This window comes from Sinocyclocheilus grahami, unplaced genomic scaffold (assembly GCF_001515645.1).
Source record: "Sinocyclocheilus grahami isolate Dianchi unplaced genomic scaffold, SAMN03320097.WGS_v1.1 scaffold802.1, whole genome shotgun sequence".
Taxonomy (NCBI): Eukaryota; Metazoa; Chordata; class Actinopteri; order Cypriniformes; family Cyprinidae; genus Sinocyclocheilus; species Sinocyclocheilus grahami.
In genome coordinates this window covers 480134-495194 of record NW_015505981.1, presented here as the reverse complement: position 1 = coordinate 495194, position 15061 = coordinate 480134, and the positions used below count along the sequence as shown (strand labels likewise).

Here is a 15061-nt window from a genome sequence, read left to right as displayed (position 1 = left end):
AGGAAGACAAATATGTGGGGGTTTATATGAATGTATCTCTGACAGGAACTGACCGTCTTTAGAAATGTTTCGATGGCATTTTCTTTTCCTCTTACCTCAATATAATGCATATTAAAGTAGCGTCTATAAGTGCAGCTGCTTTGTTTACAGTGGTCAGGAAACTCTATATTGCTGCTGTTCCATAAGCGCCTCCTGCTGTCAGAGAGTGAATTTGCGTTTTAATTCTGTCCGTCTGTTGTTTTTGTTTTGTGCAGGGGTGTCTTATGTAGCATAATTTCACAAATCTAACGTCAGACCATTCAAGTGTGCTTTGGTTACAGCGTTAAGTCAGGAAACTCTATATTGCTGCTGTTCCATAAGCGCCTCCTGCTGTCAGAGAGTGAATTTGCGTTTTAATTCTGTCCGTCTGTTGTTTTTGTTTTGTGCAGGGGTGTCTTATGTAGCATAATTTCACAAATCTAACGTCAGACCATTCTGTTTTTGCTTTAAATTAAATCTTGAAATTATACAATCTAATCCAAATCAAAACAACTGCTCATGCTACATGTATGTAGCACTACTGTCTGTTCAAAATAAATGAAAATATACATTCCCTGTTTTACTGAACTCGTATCGAACCGTGACCCCAAAACCGAGGTACGTACCGAACCGTGACTTGTGTGTACCGTTACACCCCTAGTTTTTATTAATCAATAATCTGCTCCTCTAATAATAATTTGTGTGAAAGGGAATAAAATTTATTGGTGTTTTAAAGCGGAAATTGCAGTGAACTGTATTGTACTGTAGTGTACTGTACAGGTTTTTTTTTTTGAGTTTTGCAGAAATGTATGTAGATTTATCCAGTGAGCCTACATTCTCTCAGAGTCGGTATAGCTGACATAGTAAACTGCCTTGTTTTCTTCTCATTTAGGGCAGAGCAATCTTTCTTGGTAAGTTAAAGCTAGTTAAACTGATATTTTTATTGCCAGTTGCTTGAATAATACTACATTGTGTTTAATGGTACAAACATTTGCAGTGAAATCTATTGCCTCCTGAGAACTGAGGTTTGTTAGCGCCACAGTACTGCAGGAACACAAATGAAGTTGGTACAACAAGCATCTGCTCATCTGTGTTTGTATGCGTCTGACCTAAGAAGTATCCATAGTTGGTGGCAGACCTAAACTATGACTAAAGCTAATGCAGCAAAAGATACTGCATGAACATATAACTCATATACTGTAATGGCTTATAGGGGAAAGTGGATACATTTGCAAAGACACACATTGAATATGTGTACAAAAATGTAAATGTATTGAATATTTCCCATCGCTATTACCACTGTTGGAAAAAAAAACTGTGGGGAAAGCTGCCAGGAAGTGAATTGATGGAATTCAAGGAAAAAATCATTGGGCAAAAATATGAAACATTATCTTAGAGTAATAAAGTAGAAATAAATAAATATATATATATATATATATATATATATAAATAGCCATCTTCCATTACAAAGTCTTGGAACCATTTGAAAAAGTGGAACAGATCCAAATCTATCCTTGTATATAAAAGATCATTCATTTTATAACATCATTTTTCATCAGTCTTTCTGAACATATAAATGCAGTGAATTGTTTAATTCTTAGTCCGTTCTATGTTTCCCCTCCATTATAACAGGACAGTTCTCAAATGCAAAAGCAACACTTTATTAGGTTCTCATGAATATGCAGAAAATGGATGAAAAACGGGATGAAACGGCGCTCATAAAGAGGCCTTCATTAGCAGAGATGAGAAGCTCCACAACACTGCTTACACTGGAGAATTACAAATCAGCTGGCAAAAACACACTGCAATTAATGCTGGGAGCGAATATAGAAGAACTCCAAATTGCTAAAAACTACTTCTCTGCTGCTCCTAAACAAGGTTTAGATGACTCTCTAACCATTCATCTTTAAGATCACTTTCTGGAATTAAACTCTTAAGGTTATTAAAATATGTTCTGGTTTGTTGGCTCGGGCATGAGAGCACTATTTTTCTCTTTTTCACCTCTCTTTATATGAATAACGCTGCTGCCATTTTGTTTTCTGTAAACTATAAAGCACAAAGTCCAAACTCTGAAACGAATCATCCAATCTGGATGAAACTGAACCTTGAATCAGAGCAGTAAGAGATATTAACATCACAAAGAGCAAAAGCAGAACCACTGAGTGACTCATATCAACAACACCACTGTCCTTTTCAGCAAAACTCCCACAATGCACTTGATTTCACAACAGATGAAAGTGCAAGGACACGCTCTCCTTGATAAGATTGTAAGAGTCATGGTATAATGACAACTCTCTTTTTTGTCCAAACCAAAATTCAGACACGTTCATATCTGATAAATAATTGCAAACTAACAGACAAAATACAAACGTTGATGAAAATGACATTCTGATGCTTTAACATGTATCTGTTCAATCTTTAACAGGAATATGAGGCTGGTACACCCTAGTGGACACATCCAACACTAACTACAGGGGCCCTACAAGTATTTGGACACCCAATGCGCACATTTAAAAAATGCATAATTTTTTGTATTATATAGCAAAAATGTAAACAATTAAAGAACAAATACAACTTCTCAAGCAAAAGATTTCAGAAGAAGATTGCTAGGTTTTGAATGTTCTTTGAAATGTATTAAATAATGAACGAAATCATTTAAAATATTAAAATAATAAAAAAATAATAAAAAATAATTTAAATAAAAAAAAGAAATATGAAAATAAAATATAAAAAGTAAAATGTCAAATAAAATAATAAATAAAATAAAAATAAGAAAAGAATAAAACATTAAATAAAAAATGAACAAAACAAGAAAACATTGTTTATACTCTATATACTAGCTCTGCAGCATTGTAAAGAGTATCCATGTCTTTTACATGACATTACTATAAATAAAAACTTCCTGAACATTTCAGGTAAGTGATGGTACGCCTCTATGCTGGCATTAGGAATTGTGGCATCATGACTGAGAGAGTTCAGTACCTGTGGCTGTGCCGAAGACCTTCCTGACGGACGGTGGTATTGCGCTGGAGGTCTGGTGGGTGAGTAGAGGTGATGAGGGCAGAGATCGGGACACTCCCTCCATCATACAGATGTGCTGCAGCCCCTCAGCCATGGAAAGCAGAGGCACAGCATAGTCCCCCTCAAAGGCACAGTCACTGTCTATACTGCCACCTACAGGATTGGAGGACACATGAGACAAAGAAAGTACGCCGTTAATGGGACCTGAGCGAAAATTCACGAAACATGTTACAATAGGGCAGGTATTAAGATCTGTTTAACCCTGTAAAGCCTGACACATGAAAATAGTCTGAAAAAACATATAAACTGAGCAAAAATATGCAATTTGGTAACGTTGTTGATCTTATTATATGGCCAAAAAAATGCAGATAACAGACTACTTACATAAAATGCATAAAAACATATGCTGTTGGCCACGCACACACTGTAAAGTTTCAGGCGTGACAACCGCATTTAAATAAAGGAGTGAATTCTCTAAATGTTGTGTGTGTACGGGAACAGTACTCACTCTCGAAATTGCGATGACTGGCACTATGGTAACCTTAGCAAAATGTTGCTGTCTTTCGTGTTTGGTTTCCACTATTTTTAATTGCTGTAATAGTAATATTACAGCAACCAAAAACTTGTTTGGTCGGCAATTTTATCTAAACCTCTTTCGACAGAGCCGTCGTTTTTGTTTGTGTTTTGAAGGCTACTTTGCAGAGCCCGCTCTTGAAGGGTTTCCATGTCCATTTATTATAAGCAATGCTTATTAACCACCTTTCGGCTTGGCTCATAAAACAATCCGATTTATGGAATTAATAAAGTAGGTAGGTGCAGTTTGCAAAATTTTGTTATGTAGCTCATTTCCAAGATATGCCATTTGGATTTGAGTTTATTATGGGCTTGTTCTTATCTGTTGTCGTTTTTTATAGCAAGATCTGGCAACACTAATGAGTCAAGACATACCTTGTTCCCTGTGACTTCTTGCATCGCAACTCCAATACATTAACAACTAGTTGTCCAGTTTGTACAGAACTGTAAATGCGGATGTCACTACCTGAACTTTTCAGGAGTCAATTCGGTTGTAGAATACGGTTGTCCCGTAACTTACTGAAGTGTGTGTGTACAGAACAGGATTAAGCACCAAAAAGTGAATTGACAACCAAATTTAAGAGCAGTACGTACAAATACCAATAATTCCAAACTGGTGGCCGGTAGTGTGTATGTGTAAAGTACTGAAGTTCATCAGGTAAAAGCTTATTGTTGCAATTTAATCAATCAAAATGCCATTTTATTCCAAGCAGAGTCTTAAATATTTAGTAGGGTTATGTTTCGATGGTGCAAGGAAAATATATTTAGCAGTGCATAAGTTATAACTAGGCTAAGTTGTACCTTACGCACAGATATTGCAATCAGAGCTTACCTTGGCCAGTGAAGTTGTGAAGGGGATCCAAGCTGGTGCTCTGTAGATCTATGGTCTCCTCGTTCCCGCCATCTGCAGAGGAGAAAGAGCAGAGCGATTGAGCACGAGGAGGAGGAGTGGGTCCTGCTTGAGTCCTTTCCAGCAGATACACCAGCTGGGCATCCAGTAACCAGGTTCTAGTATGCAGGACTCCTAAAAGAGTGCTGGCGCACAGACCCTCGACACTCTTTTGCCGGGACCGCGACTGGCCCCGCACGGTGGCCATGTGTGAAACCGAGGGAAGCTTCCATTTTTTGATCTTCCCCATAATAAAGCCTCAAGTTAGTCTGGCGAGCGATGACGGAAATGAACAGTTCTAGAGGAATGAACAGCATTGTGCAGGGAAATAGACAGGCTGTTGTGGACTGCTCTACTTTTGTGGGTGTGAGAGGAGAGAGAATACAGGGGCTCTACTGTAAATGAGCTGTTCAATGATGGATTAGCATGGAGCTAACGATATCAGGATCAATTACTTTAGGCCTCGGGGGGCTGGAGAGGCCGGTCTGGCCTATTAGGACAAGAGTACCGCACGTCAATGAGCATTAAGTTCATCTCTGCAGAACAGACCTCTTTATAGATCTTGATCTGTGGCGGAACAAAGCAAACTTATCATAGAGGGGCTCTCATAAGAGCAATGCAGAGTGAAGCAACAAAAACATTGAGCTGGATGCCTAGATTGGCCCGAAATGAATCTTTTGAATCTTCCTTGAATTTTGAAGTGGTTTAATCTGTACAGGAATTACAAATGAAGGTCTGACCTGTGGTAATGAAATTAAAATGATGAAATGCATTTGATGCAAAAAAAAAAAAAAAAATTTAACACTGTGCTCATCATGGTAGAAAACTCAGCCTAATCGATATGTGAATATTAGCTGCCTGAGGGTCAAGCACTGTACCAGCGCATACATGTGCAATGTAGGCCAGTGCTGGCCTGACTAATAACAACAACAACCTCTGGTTTCCCAGAGTCCAGTCTTGTGTTTATCCCATGTACAGGGTATTAGGTTCAAATTCTGGGTACAATCGAGATCACAATCAAATTAATTTCAACAACCATGATAAGATCTGGACATTTTGAATTGACATGGATTAATCTAACAGCCGATCACACAGCAGAAATAAACGCCAAAACGCCAACAAAAGCCAGTCAGTGCATGTTGCTAATAAGCAGAAAAATCATTATATTTTCATTTGATTACATTTCAAAAGATCGATTAAATTGTTCAAGTTTTATTAATTCAAATTAAATCTCAGAAAACACAGAAAGTGGAAATCACAGAATTTAGAGAAAAATAAAATGGATTTCATTCCCTAAATTAAAAGGGAGCTACTCTGTGGAGTTTAATTGTGAACAAATAAGTTATGTTTACATTTATTCTCAAGGTCTAACAAACATGTGGAAAGCATTTTCTTCCCAAATAATGGATATTTTATATATATATATATTTATGGATATTAATAGATAAATATCAATAATGTATGACATGAAAAATAATAATGTGATAACACTTTTGGCCATATCGGCCCGCCCTAGATGTGGGTCAAATTGCCCCTAACTGAATTCAATACAATTCACCAAAAATCACACTATGAAAAACTAAATCAGGTAACAACAGTAAACATTAAGCAGTAACACTTCTCACAGTACATTACAATATAAAAAAAAAATGTAATTCTTTTTTTCACAACTTTTGAAAATTTTATTATTAAATTTTAATATTATTTTAACATTTTATGTGCGGAAATACACTTTTTCTGTGGGCTTTCCTGAAACTCAAACAGTAGAGCATGGTGCTCGCAACGCCAAGATCATGGATTCGATTCCCAGCAAAATTCATGCACATGCATGGACTGATAAAAATTCTCTCCTTCAAAGTAGTGCATGTTTCTTAAGATAAAAGCATTTGCCTAATGCATGGATGAAAATACAGTTAGAGGGTACTAGGGATGTAACGATTACCGGGTTGACGATAAATCATGATAAAATTCCCCACGGTTAGTATTACCGTTTCATTTTTAAATTAAAACCGAGTTTTTGAACAACTCGCGATAAATAAATACTGTCCAGCATAAAGCACAGTTTTCAGTAACAGTCTCATGTGCGCACAGCAAGCAGAGTAGTTTCATTTTGAGTGAAAACGGCAGAGAAGCTGGGAGGTTTTAAAAGAGTGCTAAGGGCATAATATAAATTAATATATGAATGAATTAATTATATGAATGTACCTCTGAAGGTTCTGAATGTCTTCAGGAACGATTCGATGGCATTTTGTTTTCATCTTCGCTCCATGTAATACCTAAAGGAGGTGTTCTTAATCGCAATACTGCTGTGTCCACGGAGGTTACGGGAAACAGCTGTAATTCAGCTTTTCCATTAGCGCCACCTGCTGTCAGCGAGTGGATTTACAGAGATCTATATTTACATTCAGTCTGTGTGCAGTTTCTGTCTGGCCAAAAACGGACTGAATTTTTATGCCCTGCTGTAAATTTTAACCGGTTGATGAAAAACAAGCTTATGTGGATTCTACACATTTGAACAATTCAGATACGTTCTCTAGAATTATTTATGGAGCAGATAAAATACATATAATCATTTATTAATCAATTATCATTTTGACTTATATCTTTTCTTTATTTAAAGGCTGAAATTTTTTTATGAAACTTTTTCAAAGCTTTATTTGAACATCTACATTAGATATTTCAACGTGATATTAAACTGCTGTCAGTCAAGTTGTTATTTAAAATCCAAAGATCATTGGTAATGTTATTGTTTTAGTCAAAAAGTCAAAAAGTCATTTTATTTGTTGTTTGTTGATTTTTTGCAGAGTGAAGCAACAAAAACATTGAGCTGGATGCCTAGATTGGCCCGAAATGAATCTTTTGAATCTTCCTTGAATTTTGAAGTGGTTTAATCTGTACAGGAATTACAAATGAAGGTCTGACCTGTGGTAATGAAATTAAAATGATGAAATGCATTTGATGCAAAAAAAAAAAAAAAAATTTAACACTGTGCTCATCATGGTAGAAAACTCAGCCTAATCGATATGTGAATATTAGCTGCCTGAGGGTCAAGCACTGTACCAGCGCATACATGTGCAATGTAGGCCAGTGCTGGCCTGACTAATAACAACAACAACCTCTGGTTTCCCAGAGTCCAGTCTTGTGTTTATCCCATGTACAGGGTATTAGGTTCAAATTCTGGGTACAATCGAGATCACAATCAAATTAATTTCAACAACCATGATAAGATCTGGACATTTTGAATTGACATGGATTAATCTAACAGCCGATCACACAGCAGAAATAAACGCCAAAACGCCAACAAAAGCCAGTCAGTGCATGTTGCTAATAAGCAGAAAAATCATTATATTTTCATTTGATTACATTTCAAAAGATCGATTAAATTGTTCAAGTTTTATTAATTCAAATTAAATCTCAGAAAACACAGAAAGTGGAAATCACAGAATTTAGAGAAAAATAAAATGGATTTCATTCCCTAAATTAAAAGGGAGCTACTCTGTGGAGTTTAATTGTGAACAAATAAGTTATGTTTACATTTATTCTCAAGGTCTAACAAACATGTGGAAAGCATTTTCTTCCCAAATAATGGATATTTTATATATATATATATTTATGGATATTAATAGATAAATATCAATAATGTATGACATGAAAAATAATAATGTGATAACACTTTTGGCCATATCGGCCCGCCCTAGATGTGGGTCAAATTGCCCCTAACTGAATTCAATACAATTCACCAAAAATCACACTATGAAAAACTAAATCAGGTAACAACAGTAAACATTAAGCAGTAACACTTCTCACAGTACATTACAATATAAAAAAAAAATGTAATTCTTTTTTTCACAACTTTTGAAAATTTTATTATTAAATTTTAATATTATTTTAACATTTTATGTGCGGAAATACACTTTTTCTGTGGGCTTTCCTGAAACTCAAACAGTAGAGCATGGTGCTCGCAACGCCAAGATCATGGATTCGATTCCCAGCAAAATTCATGCACATGCATGGACTGATAAAAATTCTCTCCTTCAAAGTAGTGCATGTTTCTTAAGATAAAAGCATTTGCCTAATGCATGGATGAAAATACAGTTAGAGGGTACTAGGGATGTAACGATTACCGGGTTGACGATAAATCATGATAAAATTCCCCACGGTTAGTATTACCGTTTCATTTTTAAATTAAAACCGAGTTTTTGAACAACTCGCGATAAATAAATACTGTCCAGCATAAAGCACAGTTTTCAGTAACAGTCTCATGTGCGCACAGCAAGCAGAGTAGTTTCATTTTGAGTGAAAACGGCAGAGAAGCTGGGAGGTTTTAAAAGAGTGCTAAGGGCATAATATAAATTAATATATGAATGAATTAATTATATGAATGTACCTCTGAAGGTTCTGAATGTCTTCAGGAACGATTCGATGGCATTTTGTTTTCATCTTCGCTCCATGTAATACCTAAAGGAGGTGTTCTTAATCGCAATACTGCTGTGTCCACGGAGGTTACGGGAAACAGCTGTAATTCAGCTTTTCCATTAGCGCCACCTGCTGTCAGCGAGTGGATTTACAGAGATCTATATTTACATTCAGTCTGTGTGCAGTTTCTGTCTGGCCAAAAACGGACTGAATTTTTATGCCCTGCTGTAAATTTTAACCGGTTGATGAAAAACAAGCTTATGTGGATTCTACACATTTGAACAATTCAGATACGTTCTCTAGAATTATTTATGGAGCAGATAAAATACATATAATCATTTATTAATCAATTATCATTTTGACTTATATCTTTTCTTTATTTAAAGGCTGAAATTTTTTTATGAAACTTTTTCAAAGCTTTATTTGAACATCTACATTAGATATTTCAACGTGATATTAAACTGCTGTCAGTCAAGTTGTTATTTAAAATCCAAAGATCATTGGTAATGTTATTGTTTTAGTCAAAAAGTCAAAAAGTCATTTTATTTGTTGTTTGTTGATTTTTAAATATAAAACTTGGTGAAGTGATTTATGTGTCGGTACGTTTTGAACATCTCCAGCACATTTTAACAATACCGGGATAAAACTGATAACCGTGATCATTTTGGTCAATATAATCGTGATAAGAAATTTTCATACCGTTACATCCCTATAGACATAAAATACATCAAAAACATTTTTAACCATGAAATATGGAGGAAATATGCAAGCATCATAATCAGAGGTCTGACACTTTGCAGGCATGTTCATGACCCTCAATGAGAAAAGTCACAAAACTTCTAGAAAAGAAAAATCATAGGTTAACTAGTATTTCCAACAACCCAAAAGTCGATGTAGGTCAAATAAACCCGTAACATAAAATAAACCTCTAATAAACTTTTCAGGTGTGTATAATTTCCTCTAGTTTTTAATTGCTTTCCCGTATCCCGGGTAAATATTCAGAGACAACTATAAGTAATGTATTTGTATTTAATGTATTTATAAGTAATTAGTTATTATATCAGCAAGTTATTAGAACCTTGAATCAGAGTTAGAGCAGTTAGAGTTATTATATCAGCAAGATGCCCATAAACTCAAACCTACTCTGCAGCAGGTTCATTTAACATTAACATGAAGAATATTTGTGTCCATAAAATGAAAGTCAGTGAGATCCAAAACAACACCGGACCCCATTGACTTTCATAGCACGGTCAAAAAACACAGACATTTTTTTTAAGCCAATGGACTGAAAGTGTAGAAGGTCTCCAAAAAAACATGCAAATTGATAGTTTAGCATTTTTGTTTGGTGATGCAGAAATTACCCACGTCGGCTTTAACTAATCAAGCGCAGAGGGACGTCTAAATGCTCCACAGACCACAGAAATGCACTGACATATCTCTGCTGAGGACTTTCAATTAACCAATGCTAAATTAGCTTCAGCCATTATGTGTACATTGGTGATTGCTTGCCTCTTATTTTCTTAAGGAAATTGCTGTCTTGTTACAGCACATCAAACAGGAATTTACTGTCACAACCATCAATTTTCCATTAGGAAGCGAGCAGGGGAGGTGAGAGGGTGAGATAAAGACATACATTTCTTTTAATTAGGCTAAGGAAATTAGACCAGAGTTATCACAGCAGCATAAACAATAAGGACTGATCCATCTAGCATAACAACATTAACACAATCACCACAATTCAACAGGCCCCGACTGTCATGGGGTATGTGAGGGTTCTTTTGGACTCCCGCTGAGTATCAGGAATGACTTCACGGTGATTATATGATCCACGCATGATGTGCAGATGCTCAGAGTTCAAGTTGATCCCGGGTTTTGGTCTCGACTCTTACTGAGACGCCTGCAAGCTTGTATTTTTCATTAGAGTGGAGGCGATATACGCACTGTCATCACTGGGGGCCACATTTATCCCACAGCACTGATTCGGATGAGTGAGATTAATTAGGGGCCCAAGTAGTGAAGCTGCGGCTAACAGTTTTTGAGCAGTTGAGTTGAAATCATTAAAGCAGGTGGATAGAAATGAGGGTAATCAAGACCTAATACTACACTATAGTCTCTATACGTCAGAGCAGTTTATACTGTAAAAAGTCTTAGGCCACTAGTATTTTCACCAGAACAAAAATGGTTTTAAGCCAGTTATTTCTATCTTTTGCTGTAGTGTGTCAGTAGGAAATATCAGTTTACATTTCAGGGCAGTTCACCCAAAAAACTGTTTTTGTCCACACAATGAAAGTCAATGGGGTCCAAAATAACATTGGACCCCATTGATTTTAATTTATGTACAAAAAAAACATTGAAACACTTCTCAACATATTTTCTTTTGTGTTCCACAGAAGAAAGTAAATCATACAGCTTTGGAATGAGAGTAAATGCTGACAGAACTTTCATTTTTGTGTGAACTGTCCCTTTAAGCCAAAGAATCTGAACTGTACTGCTTTGGAATTCTGTATATTGTCTTTTGATATTATTCCTAGTTCTATATTGTCTTTGAAAGTCGATTAGTTATGTAACATCTGTGCATTTAATATCCTACTTCTTTCTGTTCTGTTTGGACTGCACATATTGCTGCTTGCAGCTATATTTATATTTGATAATGCAAGGCACTTATGCAAGAATCCTATCTGTAGACTTCAACACCATCATCTCTGAACATCTTTAAACCAAAACAAACCAGCTCTCTGTGCCCTTCCCAATCTGTAGATCACCGGCTGTCTGGTTCAGCCTGCAGACACAGCCATCAGTGAGTCTGTCCTATTCACCTCTATAACCGTCTGGTTTGGTTCGGCCACTAAATCAGGCATAAAAAGTATGCAACAGACAGTCAGGACTGCTGTGAGGATAATTGGTGCACTTCTGCCCTCCGTCCAGGACTTACACACCTCCAGACTGAGAACGACACACAGATAACACAACATGCAGGAACAAGAACACTTTCTTCCCACTGGCCATCATCATCATCATCTATAACAGTTAGCAGAGTTTTAAAACAACATACTGTACTTATTTTTAGGATATAAAGGATTTATTTAAAAAAAAATAAGGCTGTCAATGCAACACACAGACAATAATTTAATAACTTAACAGCTTCACTGAAATGACCGATTGTATTCTGTCCATATCACCTGTATGTCAGTGCTACAACAGCAGAAAGTGTTATTGAGCACACTCACTTTAAAGTGAACAGATGCACTTGAATGAATCATCAGTGATAAAGCGATAACACAGACATCTGTTAAGACAAGAGCACATATATCTACATTCACTTTAGTCATCCTCTCTCACACTCATATTCTCATTTATGGAAGCACATTTACAGAATATGAAGCTTTCTGTAGAAGTATGCATTAATACGGTGCTTCAAGTGTTCAGGCACTTTTTTTCATTTTACGTAATTACAGGTGCTACAATGAAATTGTTTTATGTTTGATTTATGTCTTTTAAAGCTCTATGTCCTAGTATTTAACATATATCTGAAATAGATGTCCTGCAAAAAAAAAAAACACACACACTTTCCTTTTCCAACAGCCCTGGTCTCAAAAAAATAAGAGCAGAGAATCAGAATCAGAAATCAGTATTTGGGGGTCTACTCACCCTCAGGCCATCCAAGATGTAGTTGCTTCAAGTGTTCAGGCACTTTTTTTCATTTTACGTAATTACAGGTGCTACAATGAAATTGTTTTATGTTTGATTTATGTCTTTTAAAGCTCTATGTCCTAGTATTTAACATATATCTGAAATAGATGTCGTGCAAAAAAAAAAAAAACACACTTTCCTTTTCCAACAGCCCTGGTCTCAAAAAAATAAGAGCAGAGAATCAGAATCAGAAATCAGTATTTGGGGGTCTACTCACCCTCAGGCCATCCAAGATGTAGTTGCGTTTGTTTCTTCATCAGATTTGGAGAAATGTAGCATTCCATCACTTGTTCACCAATGGATGCTCTGCAGTGAATGGGTGCCGTCAGAATGAGAGTCCAAACAGCTGATAAAAACATCACAATAATCTACAAGTAATCCACACCACTCCAATCCATCAGTTAACATTAACGTAATTAACGTCTTGAGAAGCCAAAAGCTGCGTGTTTGTAAGAAACAAATCCATCATTAAGAGTTATTTAACTTCAAACTGTTAATTCCAGATAAAACACGAGTCCATAATCCAGAATTTTGAACTGGAGTGGTGTAGATTACTTGTGGATTATTGTGATGTTTATATTAGCTGTTTGGACTCTCATTCTGATGGCACCCATTCACTGCAGAGCATCCATTGGTGAACAAGTGATGCAATGCTACATTTCTCCAAACCTGATGAAGAAACAAACTCATCTACATCTTGGATGGCCTGAGGGGGAGTACATTTTCAGCAAATTTTCATTTTCGGGTGAACTATTCCTTTGTATGGAATCACATGCTACTAGGGTGATTTGGGCCACACATATATTGTAAATGTATTATATCACAACTCCTTTCTTCAAATTCTGTAGCTTCTTCAAAGTGATAATTGAACTCTATGTGCTGTTTGACAAGTCTCCTTGTTCAGAAAAAAAATATGAGGTACTTCTTCAACAGTGTCTCAGTGCTTTGATATATAATATTTATGCTGTACTCTTTTTGTTTTACTTTATCTCTACTTTTTTTCGAGTGTTCATTTATTTTCTTTCACAGCTGTCTTTCAGATTCACAGACTGAATAATCCCTGAACAGTGGGTGTTTTATCCAGGAAAGCGACAGCTATTTTAATTATTCACAGGTAGAGGCCAATTAGTGCTCTAGTTATAATTGTGTCCTGTGTGTTTCATCTGGGCAATCTTGGGGCTTTTTCAGCACAGGAGCTGAATACTTCTGCAAACGTTTTTTTTTTCATTTGCACTAATTATATTTCCAGACATTAAACAATGCCACATAAGAATGATTCGTTTGGAGTTTCAGCAAACTACAATTAAAGATCTGACGTGCAACAATTACAGCAATAATCACAATAGTTGTGTGTGTCACACAATTGTATTTTTGCATCTACTTATCACAAAGTTTGTGAAATAGTTTCAAATCATCTAACCAGCATTCAACATGCAACATTCAACATTCATTCTTACATATTTGCCACGCTACATGGCTTAGAATTGGCGGACATAGTTGAAAAAAATATGATTTAATATTTATATAATATGTATTTATTTATTGCATGTTTGTCACACCACATGGCTTTGATTTGGCCGACAAAAGTTTTTTAAAATAATAATATTTTGTGTTTATTTTCTGCTTGTTTTTCACACCTCATGGCTTTGATCTGGTGGACACATGTTTTTATTTATTTGTTTGTTGATTGCATGTTTGTCACACCACGTGACCTTGATTTGGTAGAAAAAAATATTTTTAATATGATTATTTCAAAACAACTTCACTGATTATATGTGAGCCTGGACCACAAAAACAGTCTCAAGTCGCTGGGGTATATTTGTAGCAATAGCCAAAAAAACATTGTATGATATTAAGTCATTAGGATAATTAGCCAAAAATCATTAGGATATTAAGTAAAGATCACAGCCATCAAATGTTCCATGAAGAAAATTTGTAAATTTCCTACTGTAAATATATTCAAACTTAATTTTTGATTAGTAATATGCATTGCTAAGAACTTCATTTGGATAACTTTAAAGGCGATTTTCTCAATATTTAGATTTTGTTTTTGCACCCTCAGATTCCAGATTTTCAAATAGTTGTATCTCGGCCAAATATTGTCATATCCTAACCATACATCAAAGGAAAGCTGATTTATTCGGCTTTCAGATGATGCATAGATCTCAATTTCGAAAAAATTATCCTTAAGACTGGTTTTGTGGTCCAGGGTCACATATTTTTTATATAAAATAATGAAAGTTTGTGCCAAAACACTTTTAAACACTTGCAACCAACAGTTCAAAATTCATAATGCCTCATAAGTAGATGGCCATCTGTGCAATTATGGAGGAAACTGCAGCGAAGGTTCCGGCAGGCTAGCAGGACAGATGACTACGGGTGATCCAGCTCACCTCAAGTGACTACAGCAGAGCAGAGCTAACACATCAGACTCGTCCATCAGGCAGATTTTTT

At 35.9% G+C, this 15061-nt stretch overlaps 1 protein-coding gene across 1 annotated transcript in view; it reads right to left on the bottom strand.

Annotated features, from left to right (window-relative positions):
- Positions 1 to 15061, bottom strand: part of tanc2b (tetratricopeptide repeat, ankyrin repeat and coiled-coil containing 2b) — a 139240-nt gene that overhangs the window by 70639 nt on the left and 53540 nt on the right. Inside the window, exons 3-4 of the mRNA XM_016246591.1 lie at positions 4445 to 4516; positions 3001 to 3192 (exon numbers count right to left, since the gene is read on the bottom strand). Of these exons, the coding sequence (XP_016102077.1) occupies positions 3001 to 3192; positions 4445 to 4516 (264 nt within the window). The remainder of the gene's footprint in view (positions 1 to 3000; positions 3193 to 4444; positions 4517 to 15061) is intronic.